General features: G+C 39.2%; 1 protein-coding gene across 3 annotated transcripts in view; it reads left to right on the forward strand.

Annotated features, from left to right (window-relative positions):
• The window catches only part of LOC131245044 (exocyst complex component SEC5B-like), a 132,135-nt gene extending 112,493 nt beyond the window's left edge, over window positions 1-19,642 (forward strand). For 2 of the 3 annotated variants that reach the window (XM_058244223.1, XM_058244224.1), the window contains 5 exons: window positions 2,935-3,012; window positions 3,137-3,193; window positions 17,247-17,396; window positions 17,587-17,802; window positions 19,220-19,642. In XM_058244223.1, coding sequence (XP_058100206.1) covers window positions 2,935-3,012; window positions 3,137-3,193; window positions 17,247-17,396; window positions 17,587-17,802; window positions 19,220-19,423 — 705 coding nt within the window. In that variant the 3' untranslated portion in view covers window positions 19,424-19,642. Of the gene's footprint in view, window positions 1-2,934; window positions 3,013-3,136; window positions 3,194-17,246; window positions 17,397-17,586; window positions 17,803-19,219 lie in introns of those variants that run through there. The other variant, XM_058244225.1, reaches the window with a different exon arrangement.
• The last annotated feature ends 4,986 nt before the right edge of the window (window positions 19,643-24,628 follow it).

Below are 24,628 nucleotides of genomic sequence, written 5' to 3' on the forward strand. Positions count from 1 at the left end.
TATTAGACTCCAGTTATTACCTGATTTTATGAACATGATACTGTTTAACGGCTTATTTTAATCGTGTTTGTGTTACAAGGTGACTTTAGGAGCCTGGACTGAAAAAGGGTGCTAAAAGCATGGTTTTAACGTTCATAAATCATCAAGGCAAGGGACGGACCCCAGGAGACCAAGATTGAAAAATTTATATGCCAAAGATCCGGAAAAATTAAGTAATTAAAGTCTAAGAGGCCTAAAAATCGTCCAGAATGCAAGATCGCAGGGTTCCAACCATCCGTTCGGCTCGAAACTTTACATCTGGCCTGAGGACCATAAATTAACCGTACACGTCAAATTTCAGTCATTGGATCCTTGTGGAAGTGGCCCAACGGACAGATCAACCCCTAAAATCCTGATTTGGGGCCCACCTGATATCTGGATATGCTTCAATTTTAGTCTCAACCCCTTAAATGAGGTGGAAAAATGGATAGACGGAGCGGATTTCTCACGAACATCACGATGGACCCCACATGTACATTGCATGTACATAGGGTACACGTGCACGAGAGGTGCACTGGATAGAGAGTCCGGTCAAACAGAGGGCTGACCGAGTCTTCTTCGTGCAAAGGCCTAGCGTTTGCACTCAAGCCGATTGAGTTTTGTTAGTGGGCCCCACCCGTCACCCAAATGGACGATCTGGACCGTCCATTGTGTCTAGGGGGTGGCCACGACCCTGACCATGGTGGCCTTTTGGCCCCATGCACATGTACACAACATGTGCATAGTCGGAAAATGCGGGATGAATGGCGAATTGATTTAATATAGTGGACCGCACTAAAACTCGACTAAAACCACTCTTTTCTGACTGAAATTTTGCCAGAAATCCAATGGACGGGGTGGATTTTACCAAAACATCACTGTAGGGCCCACTGAACACGTCAGCATAATAGCTTTCTAAAACGGTCGTCCAAACGCATCCGTGATTTGCAGGGAGTTGTGGGCCACAATCGCTGATCAGTTGGGTGATCTGAACCGTTCAGTCGACGCACCAGAGGGCCAAGACCCTAACCTAAGAGAGAAACTGGTTTTTTTTAACGCTCCTCTCGCCAAAAATAGGATCCAACCACAATTTTTTTCCGTTTCGTTGTCGCTGCGCACGCGGTTTGTAATTGCTGGCTGCGTAACTACTTCCCACCGACTCCAGCCACGAACCGACCCCCTTCATGCCTATATAAAGGAGAAGAAAAGAGAGAGATCATCAGATCAGCCGTGGAGGCGTGTGGTGGACCAAAAATCAGAGTTTTTCCTTATATTTTTTGTTCTTTTAGTTTTGATTTTTTTTTTCTTTACTTAGCTTGATCATGTCTACGTCTGGCTAAGCCTCTTAGCTAGGGCTAAGAGGTGAAACTTGTAGTGAGATGGGAGACTTTTCTTTATGCCTTTGATTTAAATTTAACTGATGTTGATTCTAATTTGATTATATGGAATGCCTTTAGTTTTTAATGGTTTGTTGTGACTCAAATTACAATGGATCTGCGATATCTTTTGGTATTTTCTATGCATGAATAGAGGTTATGGTCGCAGGAGCCCTATTGTTCACCATTGTCTCACGGGCATGGTTGGATGATGGAATCCTTCCCTACGTTTATAACTCTCTCAGATTGGATGTGGATTGGTTAAATTTTGTTGTATACTTTGTCTCATGGGCATGGTCTTGTGATGGAATCAAGTCTAATTCTCATACCTCTCATCTCTTGAAAACTGGATCAAAGGATATTCATAGTTGATTTTTAATATTATACTTTCCATCTGGATGAAGATAGGACTCTTAGTCCAGATGTGTTCTTGAATAAAGCATAGATCTCCCTGATCTCTACAAGTGGATCCTCTGAAACCCTAGTTTCCTACCTGTAAATTTTATAGATTTTAGTTAAAGTGTTTCACCATTATCATCTTAATTCTCCTGATTTAGATTACATCTTAGTCTAGTTTTAGTTCGAGTTACTTTCAGATTACGTACAAGGTACAATCCCTGTGGATTCAACCTCGGTCTTATGGAGATTATTTCTATATCGCAACCCTATACTTGGGGTAGTGAATAGGTCGCGACAATCCAACGGTCCGATCACATTATCCTCGCAATCCAAAAGTTGAAATATCTCATCCAAGCAACTTACACACATCACGAATACATGTGTAAGGTCTTCAACCTCTAGAGACCCAACCCATACCCGTCATCTAACCACATTAACACGGGTAATGCACGCCTCCTGCGTTGATATACTTTGAATGGTTTGATGTCCGTATAAAAAAGTCAATAAGAAAACTAAAAGAACTCATAAATTGTTCATATGAGGGGACCACATTTGTGTTTTTTTTCTTTTTAATATTGAAGAAGGATATAGATTCCTTAAGGTCAGGTTTGGATTGTGGCTCATAAGTACTCTTATTCTTCTCATGCAAAAGGTGATCATGAGAAAAGAAGAAAAACAATATAAGGACTTGGCTTTCTATGGAATTTTGATGTTTAACCATTTGTATCAAAACGCTGCAAGATAAATGAAAATGGCCCTCCAGTGATGTGGAAATGCATAGGAACGACAGATTTGAAATCTGTTGAATGCTCTGGAGATCTCGAGATTTCTTTCTTGTATTGTTTAACGTTTTGAAAAAAAGAAAGAAAAAGAATTGTTCAAAAAAATGTTTTGAAAAAAGAATTAAGAACTAAAAGTTCCTCACAAGTGCAAATGATTTTTGGGCTTAGAAGGTGCTACATAACTATTGGATGATGAGAAAAATTCCAGTTTTATCAGCCACAGTTGAGTGCACAACCCTGATGCCTGTCTTTCCATTTAACCGTAAGAAATTGATTGAAATCATAAGATTCAAATCATGGATGGTATGACTCACCTATAAATCATACTCTTTTTTTTTTTTCTTTTTTTTCTTTTATAGGCAAGGCTGATTAGATCTGCTGCTGTAAACTATCTCCTGGACACTGGCATTCAATGGGGAGGGGCACCTGCTGTCAAAGTAAGGAAGCTGCAGTTAGTTCTTTATCTGATTCCAACTATGTAGAAATTTTTTTTGATAAATTGTCCATAAACAATCATGATTTTGCTTCGGCCAAGATCTCATGAAATATAATATCTTGCAGGGTGTTCGAGATGCAACTGTGGACTTAGTTCACACTCTCGTGGCCGTGCATGCAGAGGTAATGCCAGCTGTCATGGCTGTGAATGCAGCTGCTTCCTGGGTTTCTCATATGCTTGCGCTCAGTGTTCTTACGTAATAGATCAATTATCAAACTATGGAACTATAATTTTGATGTCTCCAAGCTCCTCAATTATACTTGGCTTTTTTTTTTTTTGTCTTGGTAATCTTGACATGTACTGAGAAATATGATTATTTGTTCCTGTCTCACTAACACTACCTATTCTGCTGTAGTAGCTAGTATAGCAATGTCAGGCCAAAATTCTGCATGATTATTATTCCCACCTGAGATGACATTCTAAGTTTAAGAACTTATGGTCGAACCCATTAGCTACACATCCTGTGTACTGTATGATTAGAGAACAATCTACATATCAAATTAATTGACTCCTGCATTAGAGCTTTCTATCCTAGTGATTAGGAGTGTACTCCCCAAATAAAAATGTGCACTTTTTTTGGTAGTGCCTATGGCAGTTCACAATTACTCATACCTGTATCACACATGAAATGTTAGGTGCGCTTATTGTATGGTTGGTTCTTTTATCTGGTGATGTCCCTCTTGGGCCCATTCTTATCTTTCTTTTAGCGTGGGTGAAGGTGATTGTGTGCCCATTGGGGAAGACGCATGGTGCTTGAAGGTAGTGTTGAAAGTATTGATATCATTACATGTATCATGAATGGGGATACAGAAAGATATATCTATATCACCAATACTCAGAAAAATATCATTGAGGGAAACATTGACAAAAAGGTGGAAATTTTCAATGAAACTTCAAGAGATGTTAAAACACAGGTTTATACATTTAGGAATCAAATTACTGCGAAAGAACAACCATACATAATAAGTTTGCATTTTGTTAGGGCTTAAACCATGTGCTATTGGAGAAAAGCAATGCAATTATATTTGAGATGAGCTTATATCGTTCAAATACCATACAATGCAAGTAATAAAACACTCCTTCTCAATTTGAGGGGTAAAAATGGAGGAAATTAGGATTTCCCTGTCCACTAACATAAATGTTTATTTCTTTACCACAAATCCATGTCAATGCATGAGAATCAATGCGTAGACATTACAAAAGAAAGTACTAACATTTGAAAAATAAAAATAAAAATGAAGGTTTTATGGATTTTTTGTCACCTTTGAGTTCTGGCTCATCTTTGCTTTGAGTTAAGATTTCTCCATCAAATCTAAGCTTTGAATCAACAAAAATCAAAAGGAGTGGTCAAAATCACCTAAGAAAAAAAATCCTAAAAAAAAAAAAAAAAAAAAACAATGATTTTCTTTTTTTTTTTAATTTTTAAGAGTTCCCTCTTACATTGTCCAGAGACTAAAAATATTGCCCATTCTTTTGAGGTTGGGTGGAAGATTGGTATGGATCAATGTTGTCAAATGGCATAAGCAATCATATGCAATCAGCTATGCCTGATCAATTATGTAATCGCACATAATATCTTTTTTCTAAGGGAAAAAATAGAAGAATTTTTTTATATAAAAAATCTACATAATTAAGAAAAAAATTATGTAATTACTAGAAGTGGTCCTTTTTTTTAAAACCTATTTCATTATAATTTGTGTAATTAGCCCCTAAGTTACACAACTATAATAATTAACTAGTTATGCACTTTTACTAATTCATCTTCTAAGTTCTAATTCACTAACAAGTAACATGTAACAAATAACAACACTTATTAAAAATATAACAATTTTATTGATAAATGATAACTTGATGAGTTACTTCACTTGATGTGCAAATGGTACAAAGTACAAACAACAAAGTAACGGTAAAAAAAATACAAGTTACAACCTACAAACTTACAATTACAATTTACAGTTTATAACTACAAGTTATAACCCATAACTTACAACTTATACAACCATATATATTGATCCTTCTCCCATCGTGGCACACTACCATTGTCTTCATTGTTATCATCATTGTCGAAGTCATCTCCTTCTTCAACGTATACTTCATCCTCTTCCGTTTTTCATCATCGGTTCGCACACAAATTGCTCATCCACATCCAATGGTCGATCATCTTCTTCTTCTTTCTCTTCAATCTCATTCTCATTTTCTTCACCTTCACTGCAACTAGGCCTCGTGCTAGTGCTTGCCCGTTTTCTCCGCCTTTGAGTTGAAGAACCTTCTCATGGTGTCAATCCAAAGTGGCATCCTCAACTTGGTCCCATGTTAGGTACACGCTTGTAAAGACTGAATCTTCTGTCATTGTAAACCACTTGATATCTGCCTCCAAATCATCTAGGCAGATAAGATTATAGAAATCAGGCTTTCTCACTTAGCATGGAATCTTTCTCGTGGCTTTTGGTTGTATTAGATGAAGACTAAGTTATTTGAGCTTCGTTTGTTTAAGACAATTCCTTGTTTTGGTGTGTATCTGCATAGCATTCCAATTTTTCAATCGAAAGTGAATTAGCAATAGTTGTTTAGTTTTTAACTCTCCAAGTCTATATTCAACATTTGAGTGAATTGCTAAACTTACCAACTTGAGCATACTCTAATTGCACTTGTAACCCACTAGAAGAACATGTAAGGCCAAGAATTTTCATAGCCAACTTCTGTAGTATTGGATCCTTCCTATTCGGGTCCACTCCTTACATTGACCACAAGTTAGTTGTGCAAATAATCTAATTTTGGGACACATATACAATTTCTTAGTGCATGCTTACAAGTGTTATCATCATGTGCCTCGTATAAATGTACAATTTGTGCATGCCTTTAAATAGGGAATAGGGATCCCGACAGCTCAGGTTGGCCCCACCATGATGTTTATGTGAAATCCACCCTGACCACCAGGTATCACCCCATGTTGGGCCCAGGGTTAGAAATTTAGCTCCGTTTGTGATTCAGGTGGACCACACAATTTGAAACAGTGTACAAGCAATGTTCAAACTCCAAACAACTTCCTTGGTGTGGCCCATATGAATCATGGACGAGCTTGATTTTTAGGCCCATTTCTAAATTTTATTGTAGCATCTAATGGTGGGAGTGGATTTTATATAATCATCATGGTAGGCCTTGTAAAAACAAGGGTAGACGTCTCATTACCAATTGTTTCCTTTGGTGTGCCCACCTAAGTCACAGGTCAGCCTGATCTTTTAGTCTTGGACTTAACGTGGGATTACGGATACTGGTTGGTGTGGATCTTGCATAAATATTGTTAGAATGGTCACACGTGTGACATGATCACACGTATGGACACATGTGATGTGTCCACATGTGTGACATGATCACACGTGTGGTGATCTTGATTTGGTTTAGTTTTTATACATTTGGGTTGTGTACATGGGTTTTTTACTCTTTAGTAGTGTGCTTCTATAATGAGGGTATTCTTGTCATTTCACCTCTTAAGTGAAATCCCTAGTAGAATAAAACAAAGGGTGGGGCGTGTGGGGCTATTTGGAGCTCCTCATTCTCTCTCATGTTTTCCTTTTTCTTCCTCCTCTCTCCTCCTTTTTCCATTCTTTCTTTCTTCTTCTCCAAGATCAACATGGTATCAAAGCAACATTGATCCATATTTCTTCTTGATCTCTCTTCTTTATCTATCTTCTTTTTTATTTATTTTTAGTTTTCTTTGGTGAGAAACCCTAATTTGTTTGGGGTTAATGGGTGGTGAAATCGTGTTTAACGAATGGGCGTAAGGCATGCTTTTGCATTCTACCCGCATTATGGGACAAAGTTGGCTATCTTTCATCCCATATGCAATATATGGTTAGTTTTGAAGCATGGAATTAGATTTGAAGACTGAACATTCAGTAGTTTCATGAAGTCCTCCTTTATTGCGTTGATTAAGACGAGTTGAAGCTCAGGAGTAAGTATTGATTTAGTAAGTTAGTTTGTTGGAGGATTTATGTTCAAGAAAAAAATATTTGTTGTTATTCAGACGGATTCCAAGAATGATCCTAAGAGTAGTGTTTTATCCCCGTCAGATTTGGTGCCTCTCCAAATAACATCAACAAAATTGAATGGCATCAATTATCTATAGTGGGCCACATCTGTAGAAGTTTTTCTGATTGAAAAGAAAATTTTTTAATATTTGACATTGCCTAAAACTAACATCACTGCGACAAATTATGATGATTGGGTGGCAGAGGATGCTTAAATTAGGGCATTATTGGGGAATAGCATTAAACCACATATCAGTGCCAATGTTATCTTCCTAAAGACCACTAAAGAGGTCTGGGACACCTTGAAGGAGTCCCAGACCTCTTTAGTAAGAAAAACTTAATTCGTATTTATGAACTCCTATGGAATATATTCGCATTCCAGTAGGGCGATAGAAGTGTGTGAGATTATTATTTTGTCCTACGCGGCATGTGGGAAGAGTTGAATGTATCCCAACCATTGTCAAAAGATCTTGAGGTTATGCGTAGGCAAAGGGAGGAATTTCGTGTTGCCAAATTTCTCTCTGGCCTTCGACCTGAGTTCGAGCCTGTGAGGTCTCAGATTCTTGGAGGTAGTGAAATTCCTTTAGTGATAGAAGCATTCGCCAAAGTTCAGAGGACATTTATCATGTCTACTCAAAATTCCACTTCATCAGATCATTCGACTTTTATCTCTGCAATGGGTAAGGTCATGGGGGAATTCGTGGTGGTTGTGGTCAAGGCGGTAGATTTGGAGGTGGCCATGGTCATGGTCGTGGTGGCAGCAGTGTTCGAAATATCGGTATCGTGTTACGTATCGCACCTTTGGGATACAGATACATATCGGTTATCGCATGGGATATATCAGTTGTATCGCGTAATGTATCGTTGTTGTTGGAAACATGGGGAAATTAGTCGATTTTTTTAGTGAAACTTCAATGATTGTGAAAAAAGACATCAACATTTATAAATCAAAACATTACAAAAAATAAGCGCATATAACCCTATCACCCGTAGACGATGTGTCCATGGATGTCACCTTCTTTGAAAATATTCCATATTTCTTAAACAATGGGAAGACATTGCAATTCTCCAAAAGCTCTACCACCCTTCTGATGGTGACGGACATAGATTTACCTGGAAAGCAAGCCACCGAGTCACATCCAAAACCTCCACCGTTGCAGGTCTACTCTAGGCATTCCAAGAGAAGTACTAAAGTGCCTAGCAATATGCCCTTTGCCAGTTCTACCAATCCATCTGAAAGCCCCCCACTTCAATCTCCACTAGACTTGTTGAATGAAGTTGATCAACCTATTGCTATTTGAAAGGGTATATGTTCTTGTACTCTACATCCTATTTCCAACTTTGTTTCCTTAAATGGTCTATAACCTTCTTTTCGGCAGTTTGCTTTGTCCTTGCCATCCGTGTTTGACCCTAGATCATTTTAGGAGGTTCTTCATACTGATGGGTGGAAAAGAGCTATGGAAGAAGAAATGGCTACACTTCATCAAATTCAAACTAGGGAGTATGGTAAAGTTACCTGCAGGAAAATGTGCGGTAGGGTGTAGATGGGTGTATACAGTGAAGTACAAGTTTAATGGCACTGTGGATCATTTAAAGGCCCGGTTGGTAGCAAAAGGGTATACTCAGACATTTGGAGTTGACTAGTCTGAAACCTTCTCCCTAGTGACCAAGCTTCATTCAATTTGTGTGGTGATTTCTATTGTTGCAAATTTGGATTGGCCCATATATCAACTGGAGGTACTAAAAAAAAAAAAAAGTGTTTCTTAATGGTGATTTACTTGAAGAAGTATACATGGAGCAACCGCCTGGCTTTGTTGCTTAGGGGGAGCCTAATAAAGTCTGGCGGCTAAGAAAATCAATTTATGGGTTAAAGCAATCTCCATGCACGTGGTTTGACAAGTTCAATAACGTGATTATGCAATTTGCGATGAAATGCAGTTAGATTTATCACTCAGTCTTTGTTAGGAAGAGTGAGACTACCACTCTGGTTCTTGTTGTTTACGTGGAGGAAATCATCATTGCTGGAAACGATGGTAAAGGCATATCTGAGTTGAAAAAATTCTTACAACAACACTTCTATACAAAGGATTTAGGCTAGCTTCGATACTTTCTGGGTATTGATGTAGCTCGGTCACAATTGGGGATTAATTTATTGCAAAGGAAATATGTTATGGACTTGTTAAAAGAGACATGTTTACTAAGGGCTAAGCCGGTTACAACTCCCATTGACACAAACTCTAAATTTAGTACAAATGAAGGGAACTTGTTTGATGATCCAAGCAGATATTGCTAATTGGTTGGTAAATTGATTTATTTAACCATTACATGACTAGATATTTCTTTTTCAGTCAGTGTAGTTAGTCAGTTTTGCAAGTCCCTCGTGTATCTCATATGGAAGCTATGTTTTGCATACTTAAATATTTGAAGGGTGCCCCAAGCCGTGGAATTCGCTATAAGCGAAATGGATATCTTAGAGTGGAAGGATTCTCTGATGCAGACTGTGTTGGATCTCCTTTACATAGACGGTCCACCACGGGTTAATGTACCTTTGCAAGAGGTAATCTTGTTCCTAGAGAAGTAAGAAGTAGCAGGTCATTGCTCGTTCTAGTGCATAAGCAGACTATAGGGCTATAGCCCATACCACGTGTGAACTTGTGTGGTTGAAGACGTTAATGTGTGAGTTAGGTTTTGTGGTTGAACTCCCATGAATCTATATTGCGAAAACCAAGTTGCATCACATATTGCCAATAATCTAGTTTATCATGAGAGGACCAAGCATATTGAAGTGGGCTGTCACTTCATCACATAGAAAATTGTGAACAAGGAAATATCAACCCCATTTATTAAATTTGAAGACCAAGTTGCCAACATGTTCGCAAAGGCTTTAAGTCGAACTCATTTAGACAGATATTTTGACAAGTTGGGTATTTATGATATATATATATATGTGTGTGTGTGTGTGTGTGTGTGCTCGCTCCTGCTTGAAGGGGGGTGTAAGAATGGTCACATGTGTAGTCATCTTGATTGCGTTTAGTTTTTTATGCATTGGGGTTGTGTGTACATGGGATTCTTACTCTTTGATAATGTGCTTCTCGTAATGAGGGTATTCTTGTAATTTCACCTCTTAAGTGAAAGCCCTAGCATAATAAAATAAAAGGTGGGGTGTGTAAGGCTGTTTAGGGCTCCTAATTCTCTCTCACGTTTTCCTCTTTCTTCCTCTCCTCTTTTTTCCATTCTTTCTTCTTCCCCAAGATCAACACATATCAAGGTGGGCCCCATAAAAAATATCAGTCCATAAGATTTTTTCTTTTAAAAAAAAAAAAAAACATATTAACTCAATTTAAGGGCACCCACCCTTCATTTTTTTCGAGGCCCACTGTGATGCAGTATGTGAAATCCACTCGGACCATTAGATGTGTAATTTCACTTTAGTCACAAGGCCAAAATATCAGGCTGACCTGTGATTCAAGTGGGCCACACCAAAGGAAATAATTGGTAAGGAGACGTTCGCCCTTATTTTTACAGGGCCCACTATAATGATTATATAAAATCCACTCCCACCATTAGATGCTACAATAAAATTTAAAAATAGGGCAAAAAAGTCAGGCCCATCCATGATTCACATGGGCCACGCTAAGGAAATAGTTTGGAGGGTGAGCATTGCTTGTACGCTATTTCCGATCGTGAATCACAGACGGAGCTGACATTTTAGCCATGGACCTAACATGGCGTGACACCTAGTGGTCGAGGCAGATTTCACATAAACATCACGATGGGGCCCACCTGAGTCGCAGACCCATGTATCGCCAACCATTGTGACACGTGTGTGAAAATAAAGGGCCCTTTATTGTGTTCCTTATTTTGAAAAGACTCTTGGAGTTTTAGAGATATATATACAGAGAGAGAGAGAGAGAGAGAGAGAGAGGTGTTACAGAGGAAAGAGGAGTAACACAAGGAAGGGTGTGAAGAGGAAGATCATCGTCTACCTCAAGTGTCCAAGGGGTGTGATGAGGAAGATCATCGTCAACCTCAAGTGTCCAAAACCTTGAATCCATAAGGTTATCCTTGAATCCATAAGAAAAAAGGGAAATTCGGAATTTTTATTAATCAATAATTGTGTTATTTGTCTAATTTCTCAATTAAACCACTAACAAAGAAAAATTAAAACCCTATTTCATAATTAGCAAAATTGGCAAAATTCTAACCCTAATAGAAGTCCTAATTCTACTAAAACCCTTCTAAAGCATAATTTCCAAAAATAAACAGTCCAAATAAATCTTACTAGAAGAGTCATAACATGATTTTACAAGTAATTTCTAAAAAAGATGGAAATCTAAAACTTTAAAAATAACAAAATACAACTAAAATCGGAATGACTAAAAAATAGTCAATTTTTCTAAAATTAGAATTACCAAAAATAGTAAATTTTTCTTAAAATACCGTTTTTGAACTGGAATAAAATGTTTTTTTTTTTTTTGTGTGTGTGTGAAATGGACCGACGCAACCCACTAAGTAGGTCGATTGACCCCGGATGGCCTATTACGATTGATAGGTCGTGTGTCCCATAACAATACTCAGATCAAAAGTTATGGTTGATTTACAATTCACACTTCAAACGTTAATTTCTCCCTATTCGGATTGAATTTCTTCGAACTGGAAGCACCTAGGGCCCAATTACGTCATGCCCTATGTAAGATTGGGTTCGGATCTGATGGAGTACTTCTACTTCCGTTTGGCCTTCTTTTAGTCCAACCATGCTAGGAATGTATCTGTGCCACATCCTACATCAGTTCCCTCCACTTGGAAAGAACTCGTCCTCGAATTATCCAACAAACTCGGCTCATAATACTTGAACCAGTATACCACATGGAAAGTTTGTGAGATCTCTATGCCCTTGGGAAGATCAACAATATAGGTGTTATTATTGATTTTCCTAAGGATTGAAACATGGCCTATCTTCTTATTCCTCAACTTTTTATACGTCACAATCAGAAACCTCTCAATGCGTAAGTGAACTAGCTTGTTATCATCCACTTCAAACACCTTGTGGGTACCGATGTTTATTAGCCTCTTCCTTGTGCTTGACCTTGGACTCCTATAACTTTTTTTGGACATCGTTGTGCATTGTCATGATTCAGTCTGCCATATTTTCTACAGCAATACTCATAGTCGATAATTTGGGCAAAGGAACCAGGTTGAGTGTACGTTTGGGAACACAACCATACAAACCTTGAATGGGGACTTGTCGATGGATCAATATTGCATGTTGTTGAAGGCGAACTCTGCCTGAGCAAGAGCAATATCCCACATGGGAGGCAACTCATCGGAAAGTTCATCAAGCATAATCCCCTTGGACTACTGTAATATTGGTTTCAACTTCTCTGGGATGTTCATAGGTTCTACTTCTTTGTTTCTTTTCAACTAATGCATTTATCTCCCCTGCCTCAAATTCTTTGATGAAATTCCGTTCGGTTACGAGGGACTACCCATCAACTTTAGAAATTTTAGGTTGGTTCTCCGTTCTCATATGGGTGAGGATAATCTTTTTACAATCTTTAACAAAAATAAAAATATTATCATAGCCTTTATGCGTGGCATCAACATCATACTGTCATGGTCAACCAAGTGACATGTGACAAGCTTCTATATTGACCATGTCACACGTTACTTTGTCCTTATAATATTTACCAAGGGAGAAAGGAATATGACATCATCAGTTACCTTTGTTTTGTTGACCTCCTTAATCCATTCAATTGTGTATGAAGAGAGGCGCCTTCTGTCTTCAATTGTAGCTTTTCCACCATAATCTTTGACACAAAATTCTCGTTGCTTCTGCCATCTATAATAAGATTACAGACCCTTTGGTTCACGGTGCACCTCATTCCAAAGATGTTGTGTTGGCATAAATCTCTCTTCTTTTGGCTTGTACAACAGCTTCCTCACAATCAGATTTGTGGCCTGCGATTCACCATTATTAGGTAATGGTCTGCAACTTATCATCGGCGTCACACTACGAACATGATAACCGCGAATTCCATCGCCGATCTCATGGTGCTCATTATTATGAACACGGGTTTGTCCTAAGGCTTTGGTCATGCGGCTAATCCCTACCTACATTCCTTACGTGACTCACTGATTTTCCCATTTTGCTGCCTCAAACGCCACCATTGTCAAACGATAATCCCCTAGTGCACTGTCCATGGGATTGTTGCCGAACCTTAATTAGATTCCGTTGAGCCGAGTAAAAGCATCACTCTGATACCAATTAACGCAGGGAAGGGTGTCATGAGGAATATCACCATCTACATCAAGTGCGCAAAACCTTTAATCCATAAGGTTATCCTTCAATCCACAAGAAAAAAAAAAAAAAGGAAATTCAGAATTTATATTAATCAATAGTTGTGTAATTTGTCTGATTTCTCAATGACACTGCTAATAAAGAAAAAGTTAAAAACCTAATTCATAATTACCGAAAATAGCAAAAATCTAACCCTAATAGAAGTCCTAATTCTAGTAAAACTCTTCTAAAGCCTAATAAACCTTACTAGAAGAGTCCTAGCATGATTGCAAGTAATTTATAAAAAATATGGAAATCAAAAACCTTAAAAATAAGAAAATACAACAAAAAATCGGAATTAAAAAAAATAATAAAATAAAATAAAATCGAAATTGCCAGTAGTAAATTTTTCTTGAAATCCAATTTTTGAACTGGAATGAATTGTTTTCTTGTGAAACGGACCGACGCGACCCACTGTGTGGGTCAATTGACCCTGAATGGCCCGTTATAGTAAAGATTGATGATAGGTCATGTGTCCCATAATGATACCTGAATCAAAAGTTATGGCTGATTTACGATTCACACATCAAACGACAATTTCTCCCTATCCAGATTGAATTTCTTCGAATCGGATGAGCCCAATTACGTCATGCCCTACGTAAGATTGGGCCCAGATCTGACAGCTTAGTTCCGCTTTTGTTTGGCCTTCTTTTTGTCCAACCATGCTAATGTATCTGTGCCATGTCCTACATCAAAGTGGAAGAATCACATAGGTTTTTTTTTTTTTTTTTTCATTTTCTTCTCTCGACTTGAAATAGGCATGTAATGGGTTGATAAGAGGAATTTTTGAAGGAAAAAGAAAGGTGGGGGGGGGGAGTTCCTGAAAGAGGGATCCTACTTCTGTCAATACCACCGATATGTATATTAGTATTGACAATGTCGTCAATACAAAGTAAAAAGGCAAAGGGCTTTTTGCGATATGTTGGGATATATTGTGACATTGCCGATATTTGGAGACCATGCAACATTAATGCCGATATCCAAGATTCCAGAAACTAGTTGCGTGTATCGTACCACAGCGATATACTAAATCATGATTTTCCTATCTTTTTTTCCTGTCTAAATATTTAAATATATACATTTTAACATCTCCTAAAGTTTTGCCGAAAATTCCACCGTTTTTTCAATGTTTCCCCACATTTCTAGTTATCAATGATATTATTAGGAATATCGATATTGTTTTTGAATCCCTAGCCAACAAAACTTGTAGCGATACCGATACTTCGAACACTGGTCACAGCTAATTGAACCCTCGTAGGAGCATTTATATTCCCATGTAAGGGAGCTGATAGGCATATGTGGATATCAGGACCAAGTGGGTTGTTCTTGGTTATATCCGTTGTGGAGCTGCTAATGGGTGGTAAATGTTTGGGCAATATTTGGCAATGTCAGATTTGACGATACAGATGCAGTTACGTGACAAGCACGAAATCTTCATAACGTGCACTCAATATACGAAGGATGGCTCATTAATGACCAAGTGTCAAAAAGTCGTACCGCTTGAGTAACTCGTGAATAAGAACGAGGAACCGTTAGGGCTACGTCAGCATCAAGGCACGATCTATAACCGACTATCTTGATAAGGATGCGTTCGGCGAGGGTAAAGCACGAACGATTAAAGGCAACCACCACTTTACAATTGGTAGTATATAATGTCCCCATGTAAGTACCGGCTATTCTCACGACATCTCTAGAAAGTCTATAAATAGCAAAGGAGAACACCAAGCGAGAAATCAATGAATCAACCAACAAACAACTCAAACAAATTAGCTCTAACGCAACGTTGTTTATCCAATCCCTTAGAACACTTATCCTCTCCACCGCTCATCAGCATAGACCCCTTAGAATCTAGGAGTACTTTTGTCCGTCCCCACTCTAAGCAGGACTGACTTAGTTGCAATCAGTTGTTGTAATTCCCTTCCATCTATCCCTATGCACGAGATCTGAAGGAAGACCGTAGCTTTAGGAATCGTTTGCCTACACTCATATGCTGAGTCGACATTAGTCTATAATTCCGACATTACCTATCCCTCGCTCGTCAGCGCACTGCTCGACTAAGCACCCCGCTACTCTCAACCAGAACAGTGATCCATGTTAATAGTAAGACTACTCGTTCCCAACCTCTGTTGTTACTTTCCATTCGAAGTAGCATTTGTTGCACTTTCAAAGGTCCTTGATTCCCAAGGAAAAAGAAAAAAAGAACCCATTGGAGGAAGAGCCCCCCTCCTCTGTAAAGCACCTAATAGCGCACTCGACGGTTAGCAGAATAGATAGTCGGTCTATCCTCATTAAACTCCCCCGCTCTATCTCGACACCAGGGGTCAGTGACATTGAGTTTGAATCAGACCGCAATCGGTTCTGGCACACCTGAAAGCTACACACGTGCATCACATGGCCAAATTCTAGGCCAACAGGTAGTTTGATCTCGTCTTTGCCTTCCCTCAAATTTTGGAAAACTCCAGTGCCATATAAGAACAGTCCTTTTGTTTGGCTCACATCCCGTGTATCAGCTTGGAAATAGAGGGATAATCCTGAATAGATGTTATTTGTGCTGTGTGAATGAAGAGTCCATGGGTCACTTTTGATTCATTCAGTTATGCTAGAGAGGTCTGGGCTGCCGTCGCTGCAAAGTTTGACATATCTTTGGTGTCTCCGGAGACTGTTGTGAAGCTGATCATGGGTGGTCAATCTTGGCATGGGGTCCAAATGGGCAGTGCCTATGGAGCATGGTTGTCCACACCATTTCTATGTTTTAACTGGCTTGAGTGGAGCAAGCGCACATTTCAGGATAAGTCCTCTTTGCGTGTTCTTGAGGGGGCAGGGTAGTAATTGTAGAGTGCTCCCGACCTCTTGGGATTAGACTTCAACTCCGCGGAAGCAGCGGATATAGTGTAGTCCACTAAAGCAACTGCTGAATTTGAGTGGAAAGAGATTCCTCCAATGTTATCAGGTGGGCCAAATAGGTTGTTGTTTATCCGCGACTGCTTCCTGATTTTTTGAAGAATATTTGCAATGGTCGTGCAGTATCCTTTCTTGTATTCCTAGCGATGCAAATGCTGAAATGGAATATCTCGCAAAACAGGGCACTTCAAGGGCTAGTTTATCCATTCAGGGCATGAGATAAGTTGTATATTTTATTTTCCTGTCCGTTAGTATGTATCCTGTAGCCCTTGTTTTCAATGTTTTATCTCCACTAGTGGAGGCTACTGTTGTCTGTTATGGCCTTCCCTTCGTTGTTTTTGGCTTTCCCCTTTGAATAAATTTTTTATTACTAATAGAAAAAAATGAAAACAATAAACAACAAACTGCTAAAATACATTAATAAATTATTTACTAAAGGCCTGTTTGATAGATGCCTAAAAATGAGTTCATCTTATTTTAGTTATCAGTAATTATGTATTGCAGATCTTCATCTCTAATACATAATGAATTCATGTTAACAGGGCCTAAGGTTTTCCCTGATAGAAATCTTGATGTTTTTCTGACACGTGTGTTGGACACGAATCTTTTAAGAAAATGCAGTCCTCGCTACACCCACACATGTGGAGAGAGCGAGGGAGCTTTTAAAGAGCAAAATTCATGGAGCCAGCCAATTATCATGTTGTGTTCTTTCAAAGCCAACCGCGCAGACTACACACACACCACCCAGTCACATAGCTCTATCAAAGCTCCTTTAGTCTTTCGAGGATTCCACTTTTCCTATTCATGATTGTTTTGGAACTGGGCTAGATCTCACATGCACAAGCAGCTATGATAAGTTATTCGCTTGGTTTAACAAATCATTATCTGCTTGACAATTCCTCATTGCAGGTCTTTGCTGGTGCTAAGCCCCTTCTGGAGAAGACATTGGGTATTCTAGTGGAGGGCTTGTTTGATACTTTTATCAGCCTGTTCCATGAAAAGAAAGCTACAGATCTAAAGTCACTGGATGGAAATGGTTACTGCCAACTCATGCTTGAGGTGCATTCACACTCTTTGACATGGTTTTCCCTTATTGATTAAGAGAATATGCAATGCAGACGATTATGCTTCCTGAAGTTCCTCTTGGATATTTTGCCATCTTCTCTACCTGTAACCATGTTTGAAAAGACCCTGTCATGCTTCTGCTTGAACGGTTTGAATTCCTGATTTTGGTTCTCCTTTTCTGCAGCTTGAATATTTCGAAACCATACTGAACACATATTTCACACCTTATGCACGTGAAGCTCTGAAGACTTTACAAGAACTATTGTTAGAGAAAGCATCTGAATGTGTGACTGAGTCTGTCGACAATCCAAGTCATCTCCGCCGTCCAACTCGTGGGGCTGAAGACATCGTTGCAGATGACAGGCAACAAGGAATGGCTGCCTCGCCTGATGACTTAATTGTAAGATGCCTATATGTGTACTTAAATCACGTATTCCAGAGGAATATGATTCATTTGCAAGATGAAACTCCAGATCGGGGGAGCAAAAAAGTGATACCTTCCGTCGTTTTGTAATTCAATGCCCAGAGCAACATATGCTTTGTCCTTGAAAAGGATGGCATCAATATTGGCATACTAAGTGATTTGAAATCATGGTATGCCAGTAACAGTGGTAACCTTTGTGTTACGAGGCCGAAACGGGCATGATAACTGTGACAGAAAAAAATGGCCCATAACAGTCCCATAATGGGGCCAAAACGGTTTTTTTTTTTTTTTAAAGGTTGTAATGGCCGTTACGGCCCCTATCATAACGGTAACGGTGGTGGCCATTACGGCCACCAATACCATTATGGAATACCTTGTTTGAAATGCAGATTCCTTATCTGCATATGAGTAACATTTTCTATATGGATTTGGATATGAGCACAAGTTTCCCATTCATTGCATGGGTTTTTGAAGTGATGGTGTCTGATGTATCCTACACCCATATCACTTTGCCTACACGGCTACACCTTATAATTTTCTCCACTTTTCATAGACTTTTGAATTACCTAATGAGACGTTTTGAGGTGATTCACACGGGAGATCGAAGAGGTGATTCACAACACACATCCCACCATGACCAAGCCCTGGCCAAACGATCAAGGTCCACTCATTAGGGCCACCACATGGGATGCAAAATGCTTTTAGGCATTCCAGTGACCCCTGACATGGCCCATTGGAAAAGTAGCACATGCATGCATCAGAAGCAGGGCCTGCAGTGAAAAAGCAAAATCGTCATTTCCTAGAGGGGAATCTCTACTTTTCACTGTGGGCCCCACTTATGATATGTCCACATGGTGTTTTTTCATTGTGTCACATAAGGGATTACAGGGGATTCCTGTAACCCCTGATTACAGGCAATTCACGTCCCACCACATGTATGTTCAATATAAGACCAAATGGGAATTCCTGCCTGATTTTGGCCTTGCACTGTTCCAGATGTTGCCCGCCTGATGAATCGACCTTCCTGGTTTTTGGGCCAGCACCTGCTTCACATTGTGAACTGCCTGATAAATGTCCCAGATCTCACACATGTGCCATGTTGGAACATGCTCTACCAATCTCATTTCCTCTTTAGTTTCTCCTTTTGGCATTTCTCATACCTAAATTTAAAACACATTGAGAAATGATGCTCACCGATGGCTTATGCTTCAAAACATTGCAAAAGATGCTACCTGCTTTTATACATCAGATTTTTTGTGCTGGCAATGACCATTTTTTATTGTCTCGTGAACAAAACACAAGTATTCCTTTCATTTAATGGTGGTCTCATTATGTATTTGATCAGTAGATTTTCTTCTTATTTTACACATGAAACTCCATGATGTTCTGTCAGGCACTTGCACAGCAGTATAGCAGTGAACTGCTTCAAGCAGAACTCGAGAGGACCCGCGTGAACATTGCTTGTTTCATGGAACCATTAGAAGTTCCTGAAAATATGAAAGCTGCTTACTCTTCATTCCAAGGTTCAATGGATTCTTCGAGCAGGCATCAGGAGCCAGAGCCGACCAGATCTCCATCCCGTCAAAGGCGCAGATGACTGAGCAATTTAATTTCTTGATTTGATTTTTTTTTTTTGCCTTTCCTTTTCTATGATGTGAGCATTTTGAATTAAAAAAATTTGTTCATTCAAATTTTGTATTCATTCTTTCTGATGTGGTTGTATGGCATGTATAATCTTTTTCTCACATTTTTTTTCCCACAACTATTTCTTAACCTGACTACTACGATTCAATCTAATAATAATAAAAGAAAATTTTAAGAACCCATCATTTCTTTTCTTTTCTTTTCTTTTCCTCTTCTTTTTTTTTTTTTTTTGGAATACTAAGCAAGAAAAGAAAAGCTAGAGGTGCATTTTTTTTTTATGCGAACACACCTCTGTGTAACCAGCTCACCAATGCATTTGTTCATTTCAGTGATGAAATGTGTTTTACACACAGCGCACTCTCAGAGCACTATTAGTGCTCCTAGATGCATCAGTTGACTTGAACAGTCCAATCAATTGATCTGAACTGTCCATTGATTCCAGAACACATTTCCCACACGCATGCAATCACTCAACATTATAAGTTATAGTGCTCCTAGTTGAATCAATTTACTTATCCAATTGATTGTCCCGAACTGTACATAATTCCAGAACACATTTCACTGCAGACCATGCAAAAATTGCACTGACCAGATGATCCCATCCTTGATAAGGCCTTATTTTATGCAACCATCCTTTTTTTTCCTAGTGATGGATGGGATGGTTATGATTGGCTAACAGAAGTGACTGTTTAGAATTGTATATAATCCATGGTGGTCCCTAACAAATAGATGGAACGAATTGTTGATTTGATCTATTTATGTAAACAATCTTGATCTTACATATTAAAGGCAATTGATCAAATGCCAATATGTTCATGTCAGTGTGATGTTTTCATTAGCTCATGAAATGTGTTGGACCTAATGAACAGTCCAGATTAATGGATTGGACTCTCTAAGCTTCCAATGCAACTAGGAACACTATAACTTACAGTGCTCTGAGAGCACTGGAGAATGTCTCTCTATATATAATTATTAAATACTGAGTCAAGCCAAGGAAATACTCAGTTGGGTCTTTGAGTTGTCCCAAGACCTGGATAGACACAAGTCCAATCATTTTTTGGGTTTGTAAACTAGGTGATGGTTCGCATCTAGATGCGCCAGATCCACCCTCTTGCAGTTGTTCATGATCTTCTTCTTTTTTCTTTTCTTTTTTTTTTCCTGACGCACACTCATGTTCATGATCTCTCTCAATCAGTTCCATTTCTTACTCTTCAGACGATTATGACAAGTTGTTGACCGCATTCGATCAGCAGTTGATGCATGTTGACTTCAAGACTAATTTTTCACATGTAGGGTCCATGTCCATCTCATCTTGGGTTAGTTGGTGCTGATCTTTGTGGTTGAGCCAGAAGAAGACTCATTTCATGTATGGTTTAAACACTTTTGACTATGTTTTTGGATGCTCGGTTTCTGTTTGCATGGGATGATGATGCTCTAGGTTATCTATTTTCCATTACGGATGATGGAAAATTGATTTTTTATAACAACTCCAGGGGTCTCAAGTCTGCACGAGTGGGGCCCAGTTGTTTCGTGATTCAGATCATTGATCTTATGGACCCCACCATGAATTGGAATGCATTAAAAGTGTAAAGTAGAAATGAAAGAGAGCAAAGTGTTTGCTTAAAGAGTGCGAGCCTTGCAAGCAACCTTCAAGTAGATATAGAGCTTAACAATTACATGGGGAGTGAGCATTGTTAGCATCTCTCTCTCTCTCTCTCTCTCTCTCTCTCTCTCTCTCTCTCACACACACACACACACACACACACACACACACACACACTCATTGCTGAAGGAGGTCTATCAGCAGTTGGCCCTGAGCTAGTATTGTTGTCTATTAGCCGTGCTAGAGGTGGGACTTTCATGAGATCCGCCCTGTCCATTAGGTATGCTGCCTCATGTTCACCTGGAACCCGAAAATCTTGGGTATGCCATACCAAAGGAAACGCTGGGATGGGATGCCTGCTATTTATTTTTTGAAGGGCCCACCATAGTGTTTATATGCCACCCGATCCATTTATCTTATATACTTCATCAGGAAGAAAGGAATATCCAAAAATCCCAGTATTCTAAAATTCAGGTGGGCTGTACCATGAAAATTTAGAGATTTTGTATAATTTTAAACCCGGTGAGGGTGGAATCAGCCTGATTTTGGGCATGGAAAAACAAACAAGGGGTGGTCTACCGGATGGACAGAGTGGATTTCATGAATGTTTACTCGTCTACCCATGTTTTCCCTTGGGAATTATACACACGCTCAAGTCTGCACGAGTGGGGCCCAGTTGTTTCGTGATTCAGAACATTGATCTTATGGACCCCACCATGAATTGGAATGCATTAAAAGTGTAAAGTAGAAATGAAAGAGAGCAAAGTGTTTGCTTAAAGAGTGCGAGCCTTGCAAGCAACCTTCAAGTAGATATAGAGCTTAACAATTACATGGGGAGTGAGCATTGTTAGCATCTCTCTCTCTCTCTCTCTCTCTCTCTCTCTCTCTCTCTCTCACACACACACACACACACACACTCATTGCTGAAGGAGGTCTATCAGCAGTTGGCCCTGAGCTAGTATTGTTGTCTATTAGCCGTGCTAGAGGTGGGACTTTCATGAGATCCGCCCTGTCCATTAGGTATGCTGCCTCATGTTCACCTGGAACCCGAAAATCTTGGGTATGCCATACCAAAGGAAACGCTGGGATGGGATGCCTGCTATTTATTTTTTGAAGGGCCCACCATAGTGTTTATATGCCACCCGATCCATTTATCTTATATACTTCATCAGGAAGAAAGGAATATCCAAAAATCCCAGTATTCTAAAATTCAGGTGGGCTGTACCATGAAAATTTAGAGATTTTGTATAATTTTAAACCCGGTGAGGGTGGAATCAGCCTGATTTTGGGCATGGAAAAACAAACAAGGGGTGGTCTACCGGATGGACAGAGTGGATTTCATGAATGTTTACTCGTCTACCCATGTTTTCCCTTGGGAATTATACACACGCTTGCATTAACACAAATAAAACTGATTAAATTGTGGAATCCATTGTCACAAAATCAGATTGATTGAACGATTGCAACATCCAATTCATGGGCACTTGTTTGTTAAAATAAGGCCATTTGATTTTTTATTTTTAACTGTTCAATAAATGTGAATTGATCTGATAGTCAAGAAATCAAATTTGATTTATGGTATATCTAACCATAATCTGGACAGTTCAATTTGAATGATTACATATGTCGATTTCTAAGCTATGAAAAACTTATGGTATTAAGTTGAGACCCATAGTATCAACTATTTGGATCACTAAACCATGGGTTCCACTCAAGCATTGTATAGTGCCGCCTGGTGTAAATGGGGTAGGTTATTGGGAGTAGCCTTTGGCAATTTACCCACACAAACAATCTTACGAAGGTGGTGAAATTTACCGTTGGAAGGAGCATAGTAAGGTAAGTCAAAAAAAAATAAAAATTTAAAGTCTTTAGGATTTTATATTTTCACATGCATATTAATTTATATATCGAATTTTATGATGTGTAATATCAACTTACAGATCAGATTTTATCCGTATTATATTATAAGTTCTAATAATTTTAGTAGCTTATGATATTTTTTGTTCTAATGGACGTGGCCAAAATCCTCTCCCCTCCCCATATGTACCGAGGTCTCCTTAGTGGAGGGGTCGCTGTGGAATACTGGTCCCAACGTTCAACTGATGGATAGAGTGGATGTCACGTAGATATTTTGGTGGGCACACAGAGCTGTTGTTATCCGGAGATTGGCATCCGTCCAAGGATGCGGGCCCCGTATCCTTTCGAGTAATTTCGTACAAACGTCGTGTCGAATGGAAACGGATTGGCTACTCCCCCTGCCACCAGCCAATGGCTGATGGTCGGTTATCTGTGGGCCCCACCATGATGTATGTGTTTCATCCATGCCGTCTATCTATTTTTCAAGATCATTTTATTGTGTGAGACCAAAAATGATGTATATCCCAATCTCAAATGGACCACATTACAGTAAACAGTGTTGAATAAATGTCGACCATTAAAAAGTTTTTGGGGGCATAAAAGTTTTGGATCAAGCTGATCTTTGTTTTTTCCCTTCATCTAGGTTTGTATGACCTATATCAACAGATTCGATGTCAAATAAACAGTACAGTGGACCTTAGGAAGATTTTAATGGTGGATATCCAATAACTATTGTTATTCTGTGGTGTGGTCTACCTGAGATTTATATCCCTCTCATTTTTTGGATAAAGCCCTAAAATGATCTGTAAAAATGGATGAACGGCATGGATGAAACACATACATCATAGTTGGGCCCACAGAGCACCGACCATCAGCCACCGGGCTATGGCAGGGGGAGTAGCCAATCCGTTTCCGTGTCGAATGGGTTCACGTTCGTTTACTGATTCCTGGCCACACATCCTTCCAACCGATCATCATCCTCTCAACGACCGCAAAATAATCCACTGAGGTGGAATTTATCCCTCAGCTTTATGACGACGCCCACACACGTGTACACACGCTACCATATGTGCCAACATGGCACATTACTGTAAAATCCAATCCATCCATCACGGCACTCCCATTATATAAATGCCCCGATCTGGTTCTTTTATCATTTGGGCCACATTTTACTGAACAATGTATGGCTGGCAAAACTTGGCTGAAGTTTTCTAAACCTTTCAAATATTGTGATCTGAATACAAGTTTACTATTATGATTTTTGTGTGAGAAAATCTTCAAGGTCAGTCCAGCCTTTTGGACGGTTTGGATATGTAACTTTCTTCCATGTTGGCACGTGTGGTGGCCGGAGGAGATATATCCCTTTTACGCGCGTGTGAGCTTAGCGAAGGCAATATACAGAACCTTTGATACTCTGGGAGACGGCGATGATTGATACGCAGCCACTAAAAAATTATATAAAATGTGTAAAAGTAAGACAAATAAATCCGTCCAAATGATGAGTTCCACTTCAGATGGGTCAAAAACAAAATATTTCATGAATTTACTTTAAAAGAAAATTTTGATTTTCGTAGCTGTATTGGACGGGTGAATGAGAAGTAGCCAACAGTCCAAACCTAAGAAAACAAGGGTCTGAGATTGTTCAGCCTATCTGACTTGCGGCAATTTAGTCAGTTTAACTCAAGTACTGTGTACGAA

Source organism: Magnolia sinica, chromosome 5, assembly GCF_029962835.1.
Source record: "Magnolia sinica isolate HGM2019 chromosome 5, MsV1, whole genome shotgun sequence".
In the NCBI taxonomy this organism is placed as follows: domain Eukaryota; kingdom Viridiplantae; phylum Streptophyta; class Magnoliopsida; order Magnoliales; family Magnoliaceae; genus Magnolia; species Magnolia sinica.